This window comes from Anolis sagrei, chromosome 11 (assembly GCF_037176765.1).
Source record: "Anolis sagrei isolate rAnoSag1 chromosome 11, rAnoSag1.mat, whole genome shotgun sequence".
NCBI lineage: Eukaryota > Metazoa > Chordata > Lepidosauria > Squamata > Dactyloidae > Anolis > Anolis sagrei.
The window spans coordinates 9,400,436-9,416,871 of NC_090031.1; the positions used below are offsets into that span (position 1 = coordinate 9,400,436).

Consider the following 16,436-nt stretch of genomic DNA (forward strand, 5'->3'; position numbering starts at 1 on the left):
TGTGTTTTAATTGTAATCTTGGGCGTGCCTCAAAATGGGTCAAGACATCCTGGCTTAAGTTGTGTGAGATGCAGAATGTGGTGGTATGGGCTGTTGGGAGAGTGGACTTAGTAACAACAGACACTCATAAGAGCACACAAGGCAACATGAAGGTTCACAGAGCCCAGAAGGCACTACCCAAGTCTCCCTCGGACCAGGTAAAGTGGCCTCAAAATGGGTTAAGACATCCTGGCTTAAGTTGTGTGAGATGCAGAATGTGGTGGTACGGGCTGTTGGGCGAGTGGGCTTAGTAACAACAGACACTCATAAGATCAGGTGTGCCTTAGTTCACCTCAGTGTGAGAGGTTTCTGTTGTACTAGGCCTCAATATGAGTAGGCCTCAGTTTTAGTTTGCCTCAGTGTATGAGAGGCGTCAGTCTTGAGAGAGCACTCAGTGTGAGAAGGCCTCAGTGTGAGGTAGGCCTCAGTATGAGTAGGCCTGGTTTGAGTAGCTTCAGATTGAAGGCCATTGTGTTGTTATTTGTTTTATCTGATGTTTTAATGGGTTAAAGTGTTTTACATGTGTGTTTTAATTGTAATCTTGGGCGTGCCTCAAAATGGGTCAAGACATCCTGGCTTAAGTTGTGTGAGATGCAGAATGTGGTGGTACGGGCTGTTGGAGAGTGGGCTTAGTAAGAGCAGACCCTCATAAGAGCAGATGTGCCTGTAGTTTAGTTCCCCTCAGTGTGAGAGGTCTCTGTTTTAGTAGGCCTCAGTAAGAGTAGGCCTCAGTTTTAGTTTGCCTCTGTGTATGAGAGGTGTCAGATGAGAGAGCCCGTAGTGTGAGAAGGCCTCAGTGTGAGTAGGCCTCAGTGGGAGAAAGGCCTCAGTATGAGTAGGCCTGGAGTGAGAAGCCTCAGATTGAAGGCCATTTTGTTGTTATTTGTTTTATCTGATGTTTTAATTGGTTAAAGTGTTTTACATGTGTGTTTTAATTGTAATCTTGGACGTGCCTCAAAATGGGTTAAGACATCCTGGCTTAAGTTGTGTGAGATGCAGAATGTGGTGGTACGGGCTGTTGGGCGAGTGGGCTTAGTAACAACAGACCCTCATAAGAACAGGTGTGCCTGTTCCCCTCAGTGTGAGAGGTCTCTGTTTTAGTAGGCCTCAGTATGAGTATCAGTTTTAGTTTGCCTCAGTGTATGAGAGATGTCAGTCTGAGAGAGCCCTCAGTGTGAGAGGCGTCAGTGTGAGAGAGCCCTCAGTGTGAGAAGGCCTCAGTGTGAGATAGGCCTCAGTATTAGTAGGCCTGGTGTGAGAAGCTTCAGATTGAAGGCCATTGTGTTGTTTTATCTCATGTTTTAATTGGTTAAAGTGTTTTACATGTGTGTTTTAATTGTAATCTTGGGTGTGCCTCAAAATGGGTTAAGACATCCTGGCTTAAGTTGTGTGAGATGCAGAGTGTGGTGGTACGGGCTGTTAGGAGAGTGGGCTTAGTAACAACAGACCCTCATAAGAGCAGGTGTGCCTGTAGCTTAGTTCCCCTCAGTGTGAGAGGTGTCTGTTTTAGTAGGCCTCAGTTTTAGTTGCCTCAGTGTATGAGAGGCGTCGGTCTGAGGGAGCCCTCAGTGTGAGAAGGCCTCAGCGTGAGGTAGGCCTCAGTATGAGTAGACCTGGTGTGAGAAGCTTCTGCCTGAGAAAGAAGCCCAGTGTGGAAACAAAGAAGGAAGTATAAATAATTTTATTTGTATTATGGAAAACGTGGTTTTGTAAATAGTACAACCATATCATTTTGCTGTAAAGAAAAGCCTCCTATAGAAGAGATAACAATTGATCTGTGTTTTTATTCTTTTTATTACTTTTAGCTACTGGTTCTGGATCACACAGTTGCTAACAAGTAACTCTGTTGTGCATTTATGAGGACAGTCTTTTAAGAAGCCCACTCGCTCAACAAGGTTTCCATAGTTTCATGTGGTTGGGTTCTTCATGGTCAGATTCCTCTATTTTACTTTTGAGTGATTGATTGTAGGACTAAATTTGGAGCTGCTGACGTTCCACGATTGCTTTACTGCTCACCATTCGGCATTGGCCTGATCTTCTCCCTGATTTGAGCACCATTGTAGACACCAAGCAACCTAGAAAAGGACGTGGACGAGGTGGTTTTACAATTGTGCAACTTGGATGTATTTTGAGCTAGGAATCGGAAGGGATGGTGCTTTCTTGACTTTGGTTGAAATTGTTTCCCTGTTCTGTGAGCTCCAAAGGATACAATACCTGCTTTGAACTGGGTTATATGGCAGTGTGGACTCAGATGACCCAGTTCAGAGCAGATATTGTGGGATTTTCTGCCTTGATATTCTGAGATATGTGGCTGTGTGGAAGGCCCCTGGGTTATCTGAGTCCACACTGCCCTATATTCCAGTTCAAAGCAGATAATGTAATAGAATATAATACTACTAATAATAATATGATTAGTATTATTAATTATGTTCCGTCTTCCAGGAGCTATTGGTTTAGAAAAGTATCTCTTTGGGTCTCGGGACCGCCTTTTTTCCAGGGGATGAGATCTCCATTTTGGAATCTTCCCTGCCTCCTTCAGTGTAGAGAAAGAAAGCTTCAGATGTGCTGTTGGTCAGGCAGGTAGCTCTGAAAAAATCATTGTAAGTACAATTGAGTCTTGATTGAGTTATATAGATAAAGAAGCTAATTGAGATAGATAGAATAGCAATTGAGATATAATTGAGTTATAGATAGATAGAATAGGGATTGAGTAATATTGGGTCTAATTGAGTTATAGATAGCAACTGAGATATAGAAAAATTAATCGAGTAACTAAGTCATATAGATAGATAGAAAGAAAGATAGAGAAGCTTATTGAGTCATAGACAGATATTGAGTTATTGAATATTATTGGGCATTACTTCATCTCCAAAGGTAACCTTGAGTTATAGATAGGGAAGAAATCTGTTTTTTTCCTAACCATAGCAGCTCAGGGTTAGGGTGAAAGGATCTCAGGATATTTTCTACCATTTGGGGGAAGAGTTACTTCAGTAACTGAAGGAAAAGGAAAGATAATCTCTATGGTTTCACCAATTGACTGTTTTGCTTGTAATTTTGACAAGTTGTGCCAAGTCTGCAAGGACTTCGAGAAATAAATATTCTGTTTTGATGTTCCAAACCTGAAGTGGCCTCAGTTGCTGAGAATTTTTGAGCTTCTAAAGAAAGACCCTCGCGGTCCACCCAGGCAAAGAGAGAAGCATATCTTAGTTTTAATTTTATAGGATCTGGGTGTGACAGCACAAATTAAATATTTTATATTACAAGTAATATTACTAATAATATTACAATATAATGTCATAGTACTTACTTAGGCAATCCCTCGTTGTCCGAGTAGGATTGTCTTCCAAGATCGGTGTCCTGGTGGTGGGTCTGTGACCGTGGAGCCCTATTCTTGACCTGCATGTTCTCCTGCAGTGAGGGCACTGGTTTCCAGGTGGAAGGCGGTCCCCGTCGGGGTTGGGGCACATTTCTCTCTTTCGCCCTCCATTTGCGCCTCTTCAAATTCTACAGCACTGCTGGTCACAACTGACCTCCACCTGGAGTGCTCAAGGGCCAGGACTTCACAGTTTTCAATGTCTATGCCAGAGTTTCTAAGGTTGGCTTTGAGTATATGGTGTAGTGCAATATAGTAATATATAATACTGATTGTGCTGGTAAGACCATACCAGGAGTTCCAACTTCCTTTTCTTTCTTTGAGTATTTGCATGTATTCCAAAGTTCCATGCATTTTGCAATAAGGTGGCTTCCCTTGGTTTGCAGCCACCTGCCTATCATCGTTGGGTTTTTTAGTTCCGCCCCTTTCCCCAGGGTTCAGGAAGGAAGGGGAGCCATTTTAGCTCAGTCTTACAGTTGAAAGCTTAGCTATAGGACGTGGATCAGCTCTACCTGTAGAGAAGCTTCGTTTCTTACGAAATTCTGGGGGGAAACCGTTCCAAAGGACTCCAGCTGGAGAATCTACAAAGCCTTGACTGGTAGGTCTACTCGGGATCCAAGAAGCAGCCGGGAGTAGAACCCACACCAGCAAAGTTTAGGAAGTAGATTGCCCAAGGAGGGGTTAAAAGGGTTTTCCTCGTAAAGGATGGAGACATTTCTACAAGCAAGGTGCCTGTCCATTGTAGATATGTTAAGAAGCATTTGTTTGATTTGATAAAGATCTAAGAAGTATTTGATTGTTTGTTGAAGACCTAAGCAATAACAAAGGACTTTGTTAAACTTTTCAAGCTTTTAAAGACTTTGTATAGGAAAATCCTTAGGGCCTCTCAGCTGAGGCACCCCGGCTTCCCGCTGGGCACAAAGAGCACGTCCTGTTCAAAAGCCAATTGCTATAGGCCGAGCGCGTGACAGCACACTGATATTGCACTATGCTAATAATATAATATATTCTATGTATATATATATCTTGTAAGCCACTCTGAGTCCCCTTCGGGGTGAGAAGGGTGGCATATAAATGTCATAAATAAATAAAATTACAGAGAGTCCTGTTATAGCCTCATAGAGTTGGATGAAATCCTGCCATGAGTTTCAACAGGAAACATAAAGCCACGAATCCTCATCTGTAGAGGGATTTTGAGAACAGGACCTTGGATAGCTCCAAGTGAGACCTACTGGCCGAAGTTCTCTCCTATGAGGATTGACGGAGGAGTACTGTATATACTTGCGTGTAAGCCGACCCGAATCTAAGCCGAGGCATCTAATCTTACCACAAAAAACTAGGAAAACGTATTGACTCGAGTATAAGCCGAGGGTGGGAAATGCAGCACTTAATGGTAAATTTCAAAATAAAAATCGATACCAATAAAATCACATTAATTGAGGCATCCGTAGGTTCAATGTTTTTGAATATTTACCGTATTAAAAAACAACAACAAGAAAATAAACAAAAAAACAGTAAACTAGTTCTGTAAGTGGAAAAATAGGGTCAACAAAAACAATATGGTATCAACAATAATAAAATAATAATAATAATAATAATAATAATAATAATAATAACAACATTTGAAAATACATCACACAGTCCTAGACGCTTGGGAAGTGTTCGACTTGTGATTTTTTTGATACGAAATCCAGCATATAGATCTCGTTTGCTGTGACATACTGTGCTTTTGTGTCAATAATAATAATAGAACTTCATTTATATCCCGGCCTATCTCCCCATTGGGACTCAGGCCGGCATCCAGCATAGTAACAGGTAAACATTCAATGCCTATATAAACAATGCAGAGCTAGATATAAATCTACAGTTATATATCCTAATTTCACATATGTATTTCGCCGTGAAAAGTTTGCAAATCCTCCCTCTATGCATGTTCATTTCCCTTCTGCATTATTTGCAAGCTCTATATATCTATGTTTATATCTATCTAGACAACTCCCCCCCCCCCTCACTATACTTACATGTGTGTGTGTGAATTTCCCCGGCAATATTTGCAAGCCCTATATAGCTGTATTCGTATCTATCTAGGTATGGCTATATATATATGTGTGTGTGTGTGTGCATTTCCCCCGTAATAACTACAAGCCCTATATATCTATATTCATATATATATGTATGTATGTATGTATGTATGTATGTATATGTATATATTCATAGATCTATATATAGGGAGCTCCCGGTGGCACGGGTTAAAGCGCTGAGCTGCTGAGCTTCCACTTTCAGCCCCAGCTTTTGCCAACCTAGCAGTTCAAAAACATGTGATATAAAACATGAGGGACAATCCAGCTAAACAAACATTTCTCTAACCCTACTGTGCGCATTTCAATTTTGTTTTTACACCAAGCTGTCAGCTTCAGTTCTCAATAGGAAATTAGTTACAGCAGCAAAACTGAGCATCCTTGCTGCAATATTATCAATATATAAAGTCATGTACTGTATGTTATGTGTACCAGACAGTTCTGAAATGCCACTGGACATAGCTTCTAACTTTTTAAAAATGCATATTTAACTTGTGGAGGCGAATCAGAATAAATCCAACAAACCACATGCAAAAAAACCAATAGGTACTGCTCCGACGGGAAGGTAAGGGCACTCCAAGCAGTCATGCCGATGGCCACATGACCTTGGAGGTGTCTACAGACAACGCCGACTCTTCGGCTTAGAAATGGAGATGAGCACCAACCCCAGAGTCGGACACGACTGTACTTCATGTCAAGGGGAAACATCTCTATATAGAGAGAATGATATCTATATAAGATTTGCAAAAACTTGCAAAAATGTGAGAGGAAAATTCATATATAAAATTATACGCAAACATGGGAAGGGAAAGGCCATATATAAAAATAATGTAGATAGATAGATATAGATAGATATAGATAGATATAGATAGAGATAGATAGAGATATAGATAGACAGAGATATATAGGTACATAGGGATTGCAAAGGCTTGTAGGGGGAAATGCCTATATATCGGGTAGGAGAGATGAACAAATATTTCAGGGGAAAATGTGTTTATATGACTAATAGATATATATGTCATGTAATTGAGATAAAGTGATCATAAATCAGCTGGGAGGCTTTGGAAAAGAAAACACACTGTTTAGGGAGGGGAAGAGGAGAGAGAAATATATTATATATTGCAAGCAATGGCTTCCAGGCTCTGCTGCCTGATTTGACCCCATTATAAGCCGAGGGAGGCTTTTCCAGCCCATAAAAATATACCATAAGTTGTCACAGCAGGGAACTGAAGCCTTACCTCGTCCCTCTCCTTTCTCCCAAGGAATTTACAGATCTATTAAAGGGCCCTCACCTTGTTTTGTAGACTCCCAAATATTGGTGAGAATGAGGCATTGAAGGTTCCTTGGGAGATTCATTTGATGATGTATTGTCGAAGGCTTTCATGGCCGTAATCACTGGGTTGCTGTAGGTTTTTTGGGCTATATGGCCATGCTCTAGAAGCATTCTCTCCTGACGTTTCGATGCAGGCGAAACATCAGGAGAGAATACTTCTAGAACATAGCCAAACAGCCCGGAAAACCTACAGCAACCTCATTTGATGATGGTGGTGAAAAAGTGGTGCCCAACACAACCCTGAATACAGTCCTTCTTCCAAGATCTATCTGTCTGTCTGTCTGTCTGTCTATCTATCTATCTATCTATCTACTCTCTATCATTTTACTATCTATCCTCTCTATCATTCTATTATCTATCTATCCTATCTATCTATCTATCTATCGATCTATCTATCTATCTATCTATCTATCTATCTATCTATCCATCCATCCATCCATCCATCCATCCATCCATCATTCTATCTATCCTCTCTATCATTCTATTATCTATCTATCTATCTATCTATCTATCTATCTATCTATCTATCTATCTATCTATCTATCCTATCTATCTATCTATCTATCTATCCATCCATCCATCTCGCTATCTATCTATCTATCTATCTATCTATCTATCTATCTATCTATCTATCTATCTATCTATCTGTTCTCTCTATCATTTTACTATCTATTCTCTCTATCATTCTATTATCTATCTATCTATCTATCTATCTATCTATCTATCTATCCATCCATCCATCCATCCATCTATCTATCTATCCTCTCTATCCTCTCTATCAGTCTATTATCTATCTATCTATCTATCTATCTATCCATCTATCATCATTCTATCTATCCTCTCTATAATTCTATTATCTATCTATCTATCCTCTCTATCCATCCATCCATCTCTCCATCTATCTATCTGTCTGTCTATCTATCTATCTATGTTTTTCTGTTGTTGGTACTAAAAGTAATGTGCATCTTAATGATGGTGCCTTTGAACTGAAGGATTGCTATAGTTACTTTTTGTAACCCAACGCCCCAAAACGATAAACGCTCTCCTTTGTTTTCTGTTCCTCAGAATGCAAGTAAAGACTCCAAAGAAGCCAAAACACCGAAGGAAGATGGCAACGCAAACATTTTGGAATTTGGAAGCCCCCCTTCGTTGCCCCCCATCCTTGGCCTTCATTCATCTCTACCTCAGAACCAGAGCTATGTGGCCACCTCCAAATCGCAGACAGGTAAAAATAAATATAGGTCGAGGGGTTTGGAGGACGGGCACACCTGTTTTCCCCTTTCTCCAACCTGGTAAAGCCAACCTGGGATTGGGGGGCAAAAAGGTTTTGCCAGTTTACAGGCTGCTGATGGGGATTTCCCTTCTCTTTGACCTTTGATTCAGCCGCTTCGGTATCGCGCAAGAAAAAACGAAGAATGGGGACTTACAGCTTGGTTCCCAAGAAGAAGACCAAAGTTTTGAAGCAGCGGACGATGACTGAGATGTTTAAAAGCATAATGCAAGCCGCTTCTGGTGTCAAGGTGAGGACGAGCAGTGGGCTTGGTGGATGGGTGGGCGGGTGGATGGATAGAAGGTGTCCCTGGTCAACATGGAGAAAGGAAGATTCTTTTTTTATATCTAACTAGCCGTCCCCTGCCACGCATTGTTGTGGCCCAGTTTGTATATATATATGTGTGTGTGTGTTTTGATTGTGTATATATGTGTTTATGTATGTGTACATGTGTATATGTGCGTATATATGTATATTTGTGTGTGTGTATGTGTATATATGTGTATACTTGTCTATATGCATGTTTGTGTGTATATATGTGTGTATGTATGTGTATATGTATGTGTCTGTATATGTGTATATTTGTGTGTGTTTGTGCATATATACACTTACGTGTGCATGTGTGTGTATGTGTGTGTGTATGTGTGTGTGTGTGTGTATATATATATATACACACACACATTAGTGTATGTGTGTATATGTATATATGGTATTTTTTGGGGGTTTTAAGTCTCCTCTGCTGGGGTTTTGTGTGTGTGTGTTTAGGGGTGATGGACACTCGTTGGACTGTTAGGTGTATTCTGTCCAAATTTGGTGTCAATTCATCCAGTGGTTTTTGAGTTATGTTAATCCCACAAACAAACATTACATTTTTATTTATATAGACAAGCTGTCCCCTGCCACACGTTGCTGTGGCCCACTCTGGTGGTCATGGGGGTTCTGTGTGGGAGATTTGGTCCAATTCTATCGTTGGTGGGGTTCAGAATGCTCTGTGATTGTAGGTTGTAGAGCTTCCGGTTCCGGTATGGTGGCTGGCAGCGAAAACGCTGTGCTGCTCAGCCAAAAACTTTCAATCTAAAGGAATCCAGAGCCCCCCCCCTTGCTGACCATCTCCCAATTGGGGGGGGGTAAGAGACCCCGAGCCTCAGGCCCCGATAGAGGGGTGAAAGCCCAGGAAGAGGCCGGAGGAAGCGAAAGAAAAGCAAAAAAACCCGGCGAAGAGAGGAGGTGAGGAGACACCCGCCGCCATCTTACCGCGGCCTGCTGCTGTCGCCGCTGAGCTCGGGGGCCCGCTGCCGCTGCCGTTTGACCCCGCCGCCTGGCTGTGGAGAAGAGGGTCGTCGCGGGGCTGCCGGGGGGGCGGCGTGGAAGAGGGGCGCCTGGTTTCCCGCCAGACCTGAAGGAGGGCCGAGTGCTGCCTGGCCCCCCGTCGTGCCGCTGGGCCGCCGGAAGGAAAGGCCGAGCGCTGCCTGGCCCCCCCCCCCTGGGCCGCTGGGCCGCCGAAGTCACTGCCGCCGCCGCCGCTGGGCCATTGAACCACCGCCGCCGCCGCCGCCGAGCGGGCCGCCGAATCACCGCCGCCGCTGCCGCTGGGCCGCCGAATTACCGCCGCCGCCGCCGCCGCTGAGCGGCTGAACCGCCGAGCAGCCGCTACGGACCACCGCCGCCGCCGCCGGCCGCCGGGTGGGGGGCCGGGCGCTCCCTAGCCCCCGCAGCCGCGGCCGGTGGAGAGCCATCGCTGCTGCTGGGCCGCAGCGGGGCGGCTGGACCGCTGGCCTGCTCCGCCAACAGGCGAGACCATCTCCACTTTCCATCTTAAGTCGAACCTACAGCGAGCTTCTCCTGTGGCGACCGAAATCCACCCGCCTTCCATCTTTGGGTGAGTCTGCCCACCAGCACAAGAGGATCGCCTGCTGCCACCCTTCACCAGGCCTCTGTTGACCATCGAAGGCCACTTGGAGACTTGAGGCTCTTGACCTCCGCAACCGCTGGTGAGAGAGCCATCGCTGCTGGGCCCCGCTGGGTTGCTGGGCCGCTGCTGGGCCGCTGAGCCTTTCCATCTCGGGGCGAGCCCGCTTTTACTGGGGGCTACGCCTACGCAGACAATTGTGTGGACCTTTACCAGCCATTCGCTGGTGGTTGTGTGGTTTGTGTGGAGGTCTTTAAGTTGGCTCCCTCGCTGTTATTTCGCTGTTATTTCGCTGTTATCTACTGAGCAAAGTGTGACTAACCATCTATGCTGCCCCACCCCCGAGTTATCAACTCCGGAGCCTATCCGCTGGTTACCAACCGTCTAAAGTCTCATTGGGGTCATAGCAATATTAGTTAGTTACCATCATTAGCGTATACGAGTAATCCGTATAATATCAACTAGTACCATCTGGTAGTCCTTGTTGTCAGTGTCATCATTGTAATAAGAACGATTTATTGCACTTAGGCGCCTACCATCTGCTGCTAGATTGCATCAGCACTTTCACCACTACCCTCTCCCTCTGTGCCGCACTTTATACTGCTAAGTAGAGCACTTTAGACCTAGCACTTGTTCATGTGCCTTGAATGTGTGTTGCTGCTAAGTAATTTCGATCATCCTTGCTTATTGACGGACTGCTCCCGAAACTTTTGCACCTTAAGGACCTTAAGAACTGGCACTTTAAAATCTGGCGATATTTGCACCTCAAGAACTGGCTAGACTGATACCATCATCCGAATCGCCACTACCCATGTGGTCCCCTGCCCCCCTTTGGATATTATTTACGCTGCTCTGGTGCGGTGGAGGGGGCGGAGGAGGAGGTGGTCCGGAGCCCGGGATTAAGAGGGTGGCGGGGAGGGGGGAGGAGGGGAAAGGGGGATGCTGGCAAGAATTAACAAGCTTAACAACAAGCATAGGAGAAAACACTCTTACGACTCACAACTGCGGCATGGAGGGGGGGAGATGTTCCATTAGCCGAGGGGCCCCAATAGAGGTCGTGGTGGGAAGGAGGAGATGCGGGAGAAGGAGACCCCGAATTCGGCCTAATTCGGACCGCCTGCCCAAATTAACTATTCCAAATAGGTCTCCTAAGGTAATTTGGTGTAACCAGGTGAGCGGGCCCTCTGGCTTGAAGGTGGTGTTGTTGAACGCCAGATCTGTCAACGGAAAAACAACTTGGATTCAGGACTTAATCCTGGAGGAGCGGGCAGATCTGGCGTGCATCACGGAGACCTGGCTGGATGAAGCGGGGGGCGTAAACCTCTCCCAGCTTTGTCCTCCAGGGTTCTCCGTGCAACACCAACCTAGAGCCGGAGGACGGGGAGGCGGGGTCGCAGTGGTCTACAGAGATTCCATCCATCTAACCAGGAGCCCCATCCCGCAGACCACAAATTTTGAATGCGTCCACCTGAGGGTGGGTGACCGGGACAGAATAGGGATTCTGCTAGTGTACCGTCCACCTCGCTGCACTACAGTCTCCCTACCTGAGCTAGCGGGGGTTGTCTCGAGCCTGGCGGTGGAGTCCCAGCGGCTCCTTGTGCTGGGGGACTTCAACATCCACGCCGAGGCAACCCTCACAGGTGCGGCTCAGGACTTCATGTCAGCCATGGCAACCATGGGGCTGTCCCAGCAAATAACTGGCCCCACCCACTGCGCTGGACACACATTGGACTTGGTTTTCTGCCAGGGATGGGAGCAGGGTGGCGGTGTGGAGGAGTTGTCCATCTCTCCGTTGCCGTGGACCGACCACTTCCTGATTAGATTTAGGCTCGCTGCGGCACCTAACCTCCGCAAGGGTGGAGGACCCATTAAGATGGTCCGCCCCAGGAGGCTTATGGATCCGAATGGATTCCTGACGGCTCTTGGGGAGTTTCCCGCCACCATGGTAGGTGATAGTGTCGAGGCCTTGGTCGCTCTCTGGAATGGGGAGATGACCAGGGCTATTGACAAGATCGCTCCGGAACGTCCCCTCTCGAGTAACCGAGCTAAACCAGCCCCTTGGTTCACTGAGGAGCTGGCAGCGATGAAGCGAAAGAAGAGGGTTCTAGAGAGCGTGTGGCGATCGGATCCAAGCGAGTCAAACCGAACACGGTTTGTGTCCTTTTTGAGGGCATATGCCGCGGCAATAAAAGCCGCAAAGAAAATTTTCTTCGCGGCTACTATTGCGTCTGCAAAAAACCGTCCGGCGGAGTTGTTCCGGGTTGTTAGAGGTCTTTTAACTCCCCCTACGGGTGGGAGCCCTGACAACTCGGCAGCGCGCTGTGAAGCATTTGCTCGGTTCTTCGCAGACAAAGTCGCTTTGATCCGCGCTGGGCTGGACGCCACATTAGATGCAGTCTCTGTGGATGTGACACAAGCACCTGCTTGTCAGATTTTGTTGGATTCTTTTCAGTTTGTGAAACCCGAGGATGTGGACAAGATACTTGGAGGAATGAGGCCCACCACGTCCATCCTAGACCCCTGCCCATCCTGGCTTCTGAAGGAGGCCAGAGGGGGATTGGCCGAGTGGGTAACGGTGGTGGTTAACGCCTCCCTTCGGGAGGGCAAGATTCCAGCGAGCCTAAAACAGGCTATTATAAAGCCGCTGTTGAAGAAACCATCACTTGACCCCACTAAATTGGACAACTTTCGGCCTGTTTCCAATCTCCCCTTTTTGGGCAAAGTCATGGAAAGCGTGGTGGCCTCACAACTCCAGGTATTCTTGGGAGACACGGATTATCTGGATCCGGCACAGTCTGGTTTCAGACCGGGACATGGTACCGAGACGGTCTTGGTCGCCTTAGTGGATGATCTGCGCCGGGAGCTAGACAGGGGGAGTGTGTCCCTGTTGGTGCTCCTGGACCTCTCAGCGGCCTTCGATACCGTCGACCACGGTATTCTTCTGGGGCGCCTTGCAGGGATGGGCCTTGGGGGCACTGCTCTGCAGTGGCTCCGGTCATTCCTGGAGGGTCGTACTCAGAAGGTGTCACTGGGGGACTCCTGTTCAACGCCGCAGCCGTTGACCTGTGGCGTTCCTCAGGGCTCCATCTTGTCCCCCTTGTTGTTTAACATCTACATGAAGCCGCTGGGTGAGATCATCCGGAGTTTCGGGGTGCGGTGTCACCTGTACGCAGATGACGTCCAACTCTGTCACTCCTTCCCACCTGCTACTAAGGAGGCCGTCGAAGTCCTGAACCGGTGCCTGGCCGCTGTAATGGTCTGGATGAGGGCGAACAAACTGAAATTAAATCCAGACAAGACAGAGGTACTCCTGGTCAGTCGCAAGGCCGAACAGGGTATAGGGTTACAGCCTGTGCTGGACGGGGTCGCACTCCCCTTGAAGGCGCAGGTTCGCAGCTTGGGTGTGACCCTGGACTCATCGCTGAGCCTGGAGCCCCAGGTTTCAGCGGTGACCAGGGGAGCATTTGCACAGCTCAGGCTCGTGCGCCAGCTGCGCCCGTATCTTGGGAAGCCTGACTTGGCCACGGTGGTACACGCTTTGGTCACATCCCGTCTCGACTACTGCAACGCTCTCTACGTGGGGCTGCCCTTGAAGACGGCCCGGAAGCTCCAGCTAGTCCAGCGCGCGGCAGCCATGTTGTTAACGGGAGCTGGACGCAGAGAGCATACAACGCCTCTGCTGTCCCAACTCCACTGGCTGCCGATCTGCTACCGGGCCCAATTTAAGGTGCTGGTGCTATCCTACAAAGCCCTAAACGGTTCCGGCCCAAAATACCTTGCAGACCGCATCTCGGCCTACGAGCCCACGAGGGCCTTGAGATCATCCGGGGAGGCCCTTCTCTCGGTCCCGCCTGCCTCACAGGCACGTCTGGCGGGGACGAGGGAGCGAGCCTTCTCGGTGGTGGCCCCACGGCTGTGGAACACTCTCCCTGTTGAAGTTAGACAGGCGCCCTCCTTGATGGCCTTCCGTAGGGGCCTAAAGACATGGCTCTTTGAGCAGGCCTTCAACTGAGCATAGTTAATTGACACTGGAATGATTTAGGACTACGAATTTTGGCTATGACCTCAGGACTTGACGAAGCGGATTTTTAGTATAAGTATATGTTGTGTCGTATTTGTCTGGTTTGTATGTCTAGACCCGCTGTACACTGTCTTCTTTGTTGTTGTTCACCGCCCCGAGTCGCCTCCGGGCTGAGAGGGGCGGTCAATAAATGCAATAAATAAATAAATAAATAAATAGGTGAACTACAAATCCCAGCAAGTACAACTCCCAAATGTCAAGATTCTATTTTCCCCAAACTCCACCAGTGTTCACATTTGGGCATATTGAGTATTCTTGTAGAGTTTGGTCCAGATTGTTTGAGTCCACAGTGATCTCTGGATGTAGGTGAACTACAACTCCAGAACCAAAGGACACTGTCCACCAAACCCTTGCAGTATTTTCTGTTGGTCATGGGAGAACTGTGTGCTAAGTTTGGTTTGAACCATCGTTGGTGGAGTTCAGAATGCTCTTTTTAGGTGAACTATAAATCCCAGCAACTACAACTCCCAAACCCCTCCCCCAACCACACTAGTATTCAAATTCGGACGTATGTGGTATTTGTGCCAAATTTGGTCCAGTGAATGAAAATACATCCAGCATCTCAGATATTTACATTACGATTCATAACAGTAGAAAAATTACAGTTGTGAAGTAGCAACGGAAACAATGTTATGGTTGGGGGTCACCACAACATGAGGAACTGTATTAAGGGGTCGCGGCATTAGGGAGCTTGAGAACCACTGCTTTAAGAATTCACTCAACCACACAAGGACTATTTACCAATGTTTGTCCATTCAGGGCGAAAAGGGTGACGCCAGCCTGCATGTGAATGGGGAACGGCTAGACATGGAGTCTGAAGAGGAGGATTCGGATGAACTGGAAGAAGACGACGAACGTGGGACGGACAACCCAGCTGCTTTTCCTGCTGAAGACAACCGGACGGCTAAAGAAGGGGATGCGAATGCCAGCAATGCCATAAAGGTGATTTTGGCCCCGATGATTAAAGATTATTGGCATTAGAAGAGCTTTGGATTATTATTATTATTATTTGATACACATAACAGGATTAGTACACAGCAAACAAGGTCACTCTGCTGGCTGTTGTATTGGATCACATGTCGGACACTTCCTAAGTGTCTAGGACTGTGTGATGTATCGGCGAATAATGTGTGCAGATCTGAGTAGGGTGGCCTTTTGCAACTGGCAGATGGTCATTTTGTCAGCGCCGATTGTTTTTAAGTGCAGGCCAAGTGCAGTGTATAGGCTTTTTCATCTTCGGCATCTTGGAGGCTGTGCTTGGTTCCACCCACAGGGGGTGCTGTTGCTCCACTTTCCTTGCCGAAGAGCTTTTGTTTGTAAGCTTTCTCCTTCATCAAATGGCTGGCATTTTTCTGCCATTTCCTTATGGTTGCTTTAAATACCTTCCCGCTTTAAGTCGTACCTATTTATCTCCTCACATTGCCGTTTTCAAAACTGCTAGGTAGGCAGAAGCTGGGCTAAAGGCCAGGAGCTCACCCTGGCCTAGGTTTTGAATCGTCGGCCTTTCGGTTGGCGAGATTTACTGCAGCTGGCGGTTAACCTTCTGTGCTAAAGCTCGGCCCTACATCCAATGCCCAACTTGTACTTTTTTAAAACTGTGGATGGTGTCTCATATGTACACACACACACACACACACACACACACAACCTGTACCCTGCCACGCGTTGCTGTGGCCCTCAAAAAACAGAGGAATTTGAGTTGAAGGAATAGACAGAAGTTTACTCCTTGGAAGAGGAGGAGGAGGGAGCCCGGCCTCCTCTGCACCTGCCGGAGTGCTGCTGCCTGGGGAAGCACTTCTTGGGGGGGGGAGGGGACTCACCCCTCTCCACACCCCATAGTTTGAGGACCCCTGATGTAAAAGATAGTGACAGGGTAGCAGGCCTGCGGGGATGAGGGCTTTTCCTCCAGCTCCTGAAGGGAGGGCCTCCATGGGAGCCTGCTGGGCATGCACACTCGCTGCTGGCCATGCACGTGCACTCCTTCCCTCCCTGAGGCTTACATTTGGATGTTTTTCTAAGGGGATGGGGGGAGGGAGGGGGAAGTGTTTTTTGGGAGGGGGGTTGAGTGGAGAACATACATTGGGTTGCTAGGTGTATTGTGTCGAAATTTCGTGTCAATTCTCCCAGTGGTTTTTGAGTTCTGATGGTATCACAAACGTACATTACATTTTTATTTATATAGATATGTGTGTGTGTGTGTGTAAAGGTAAAGGTTTTCCCCTGTCATTAAGCCCAGTCGTTTACGACTCTGGGGGCTGGTGCTCATCTCCAGTTCTAAGACAAAAAGCTGGCATTGTTCATAGACACCCCCAAGGTCATGTGGCTGGCATGACTGCATGGAACACCGTTACCT

The 16,436-nt window shown here is 47.0% G+C and overlaps 1 protein-coding gene across 12 annotated transcripts in view; it reads left to right on the top strand.

The window, feature by feature from the left end:
* Nucleotides 1-16,436, top strand: part of EHMT1 (euchromatic histone lysine methyltransferase 1) — a 165,307-nt gene that overhangs the window by 66,400 nt on the left and 82,471 nt on the right. For 11 of the 12 annotated variants that reach the window (XM_067471857.1, XM_067471866.1, XM_067471858.1 and 8 more), the window contains 3 exons: nt 7,889-8,048; nt 8,207-8,343; nt 14,843-15,025. In XM_067471857.1, the coding sequence (XP_067327958.1) occupies nt 7,889-8,048; nt 8,207-8,343; nt 14,843-15,025 (480 nt within the window). Of the gene's footprint in view, nt 1-138; nt 198-7,888; nt 8,049-8,206; nt 8,344-14,842; nt 15,026-16,436 lie in introns of those variants that run through there. The other variant, XM_067471869.1, reaches the window with a different exon arrangement.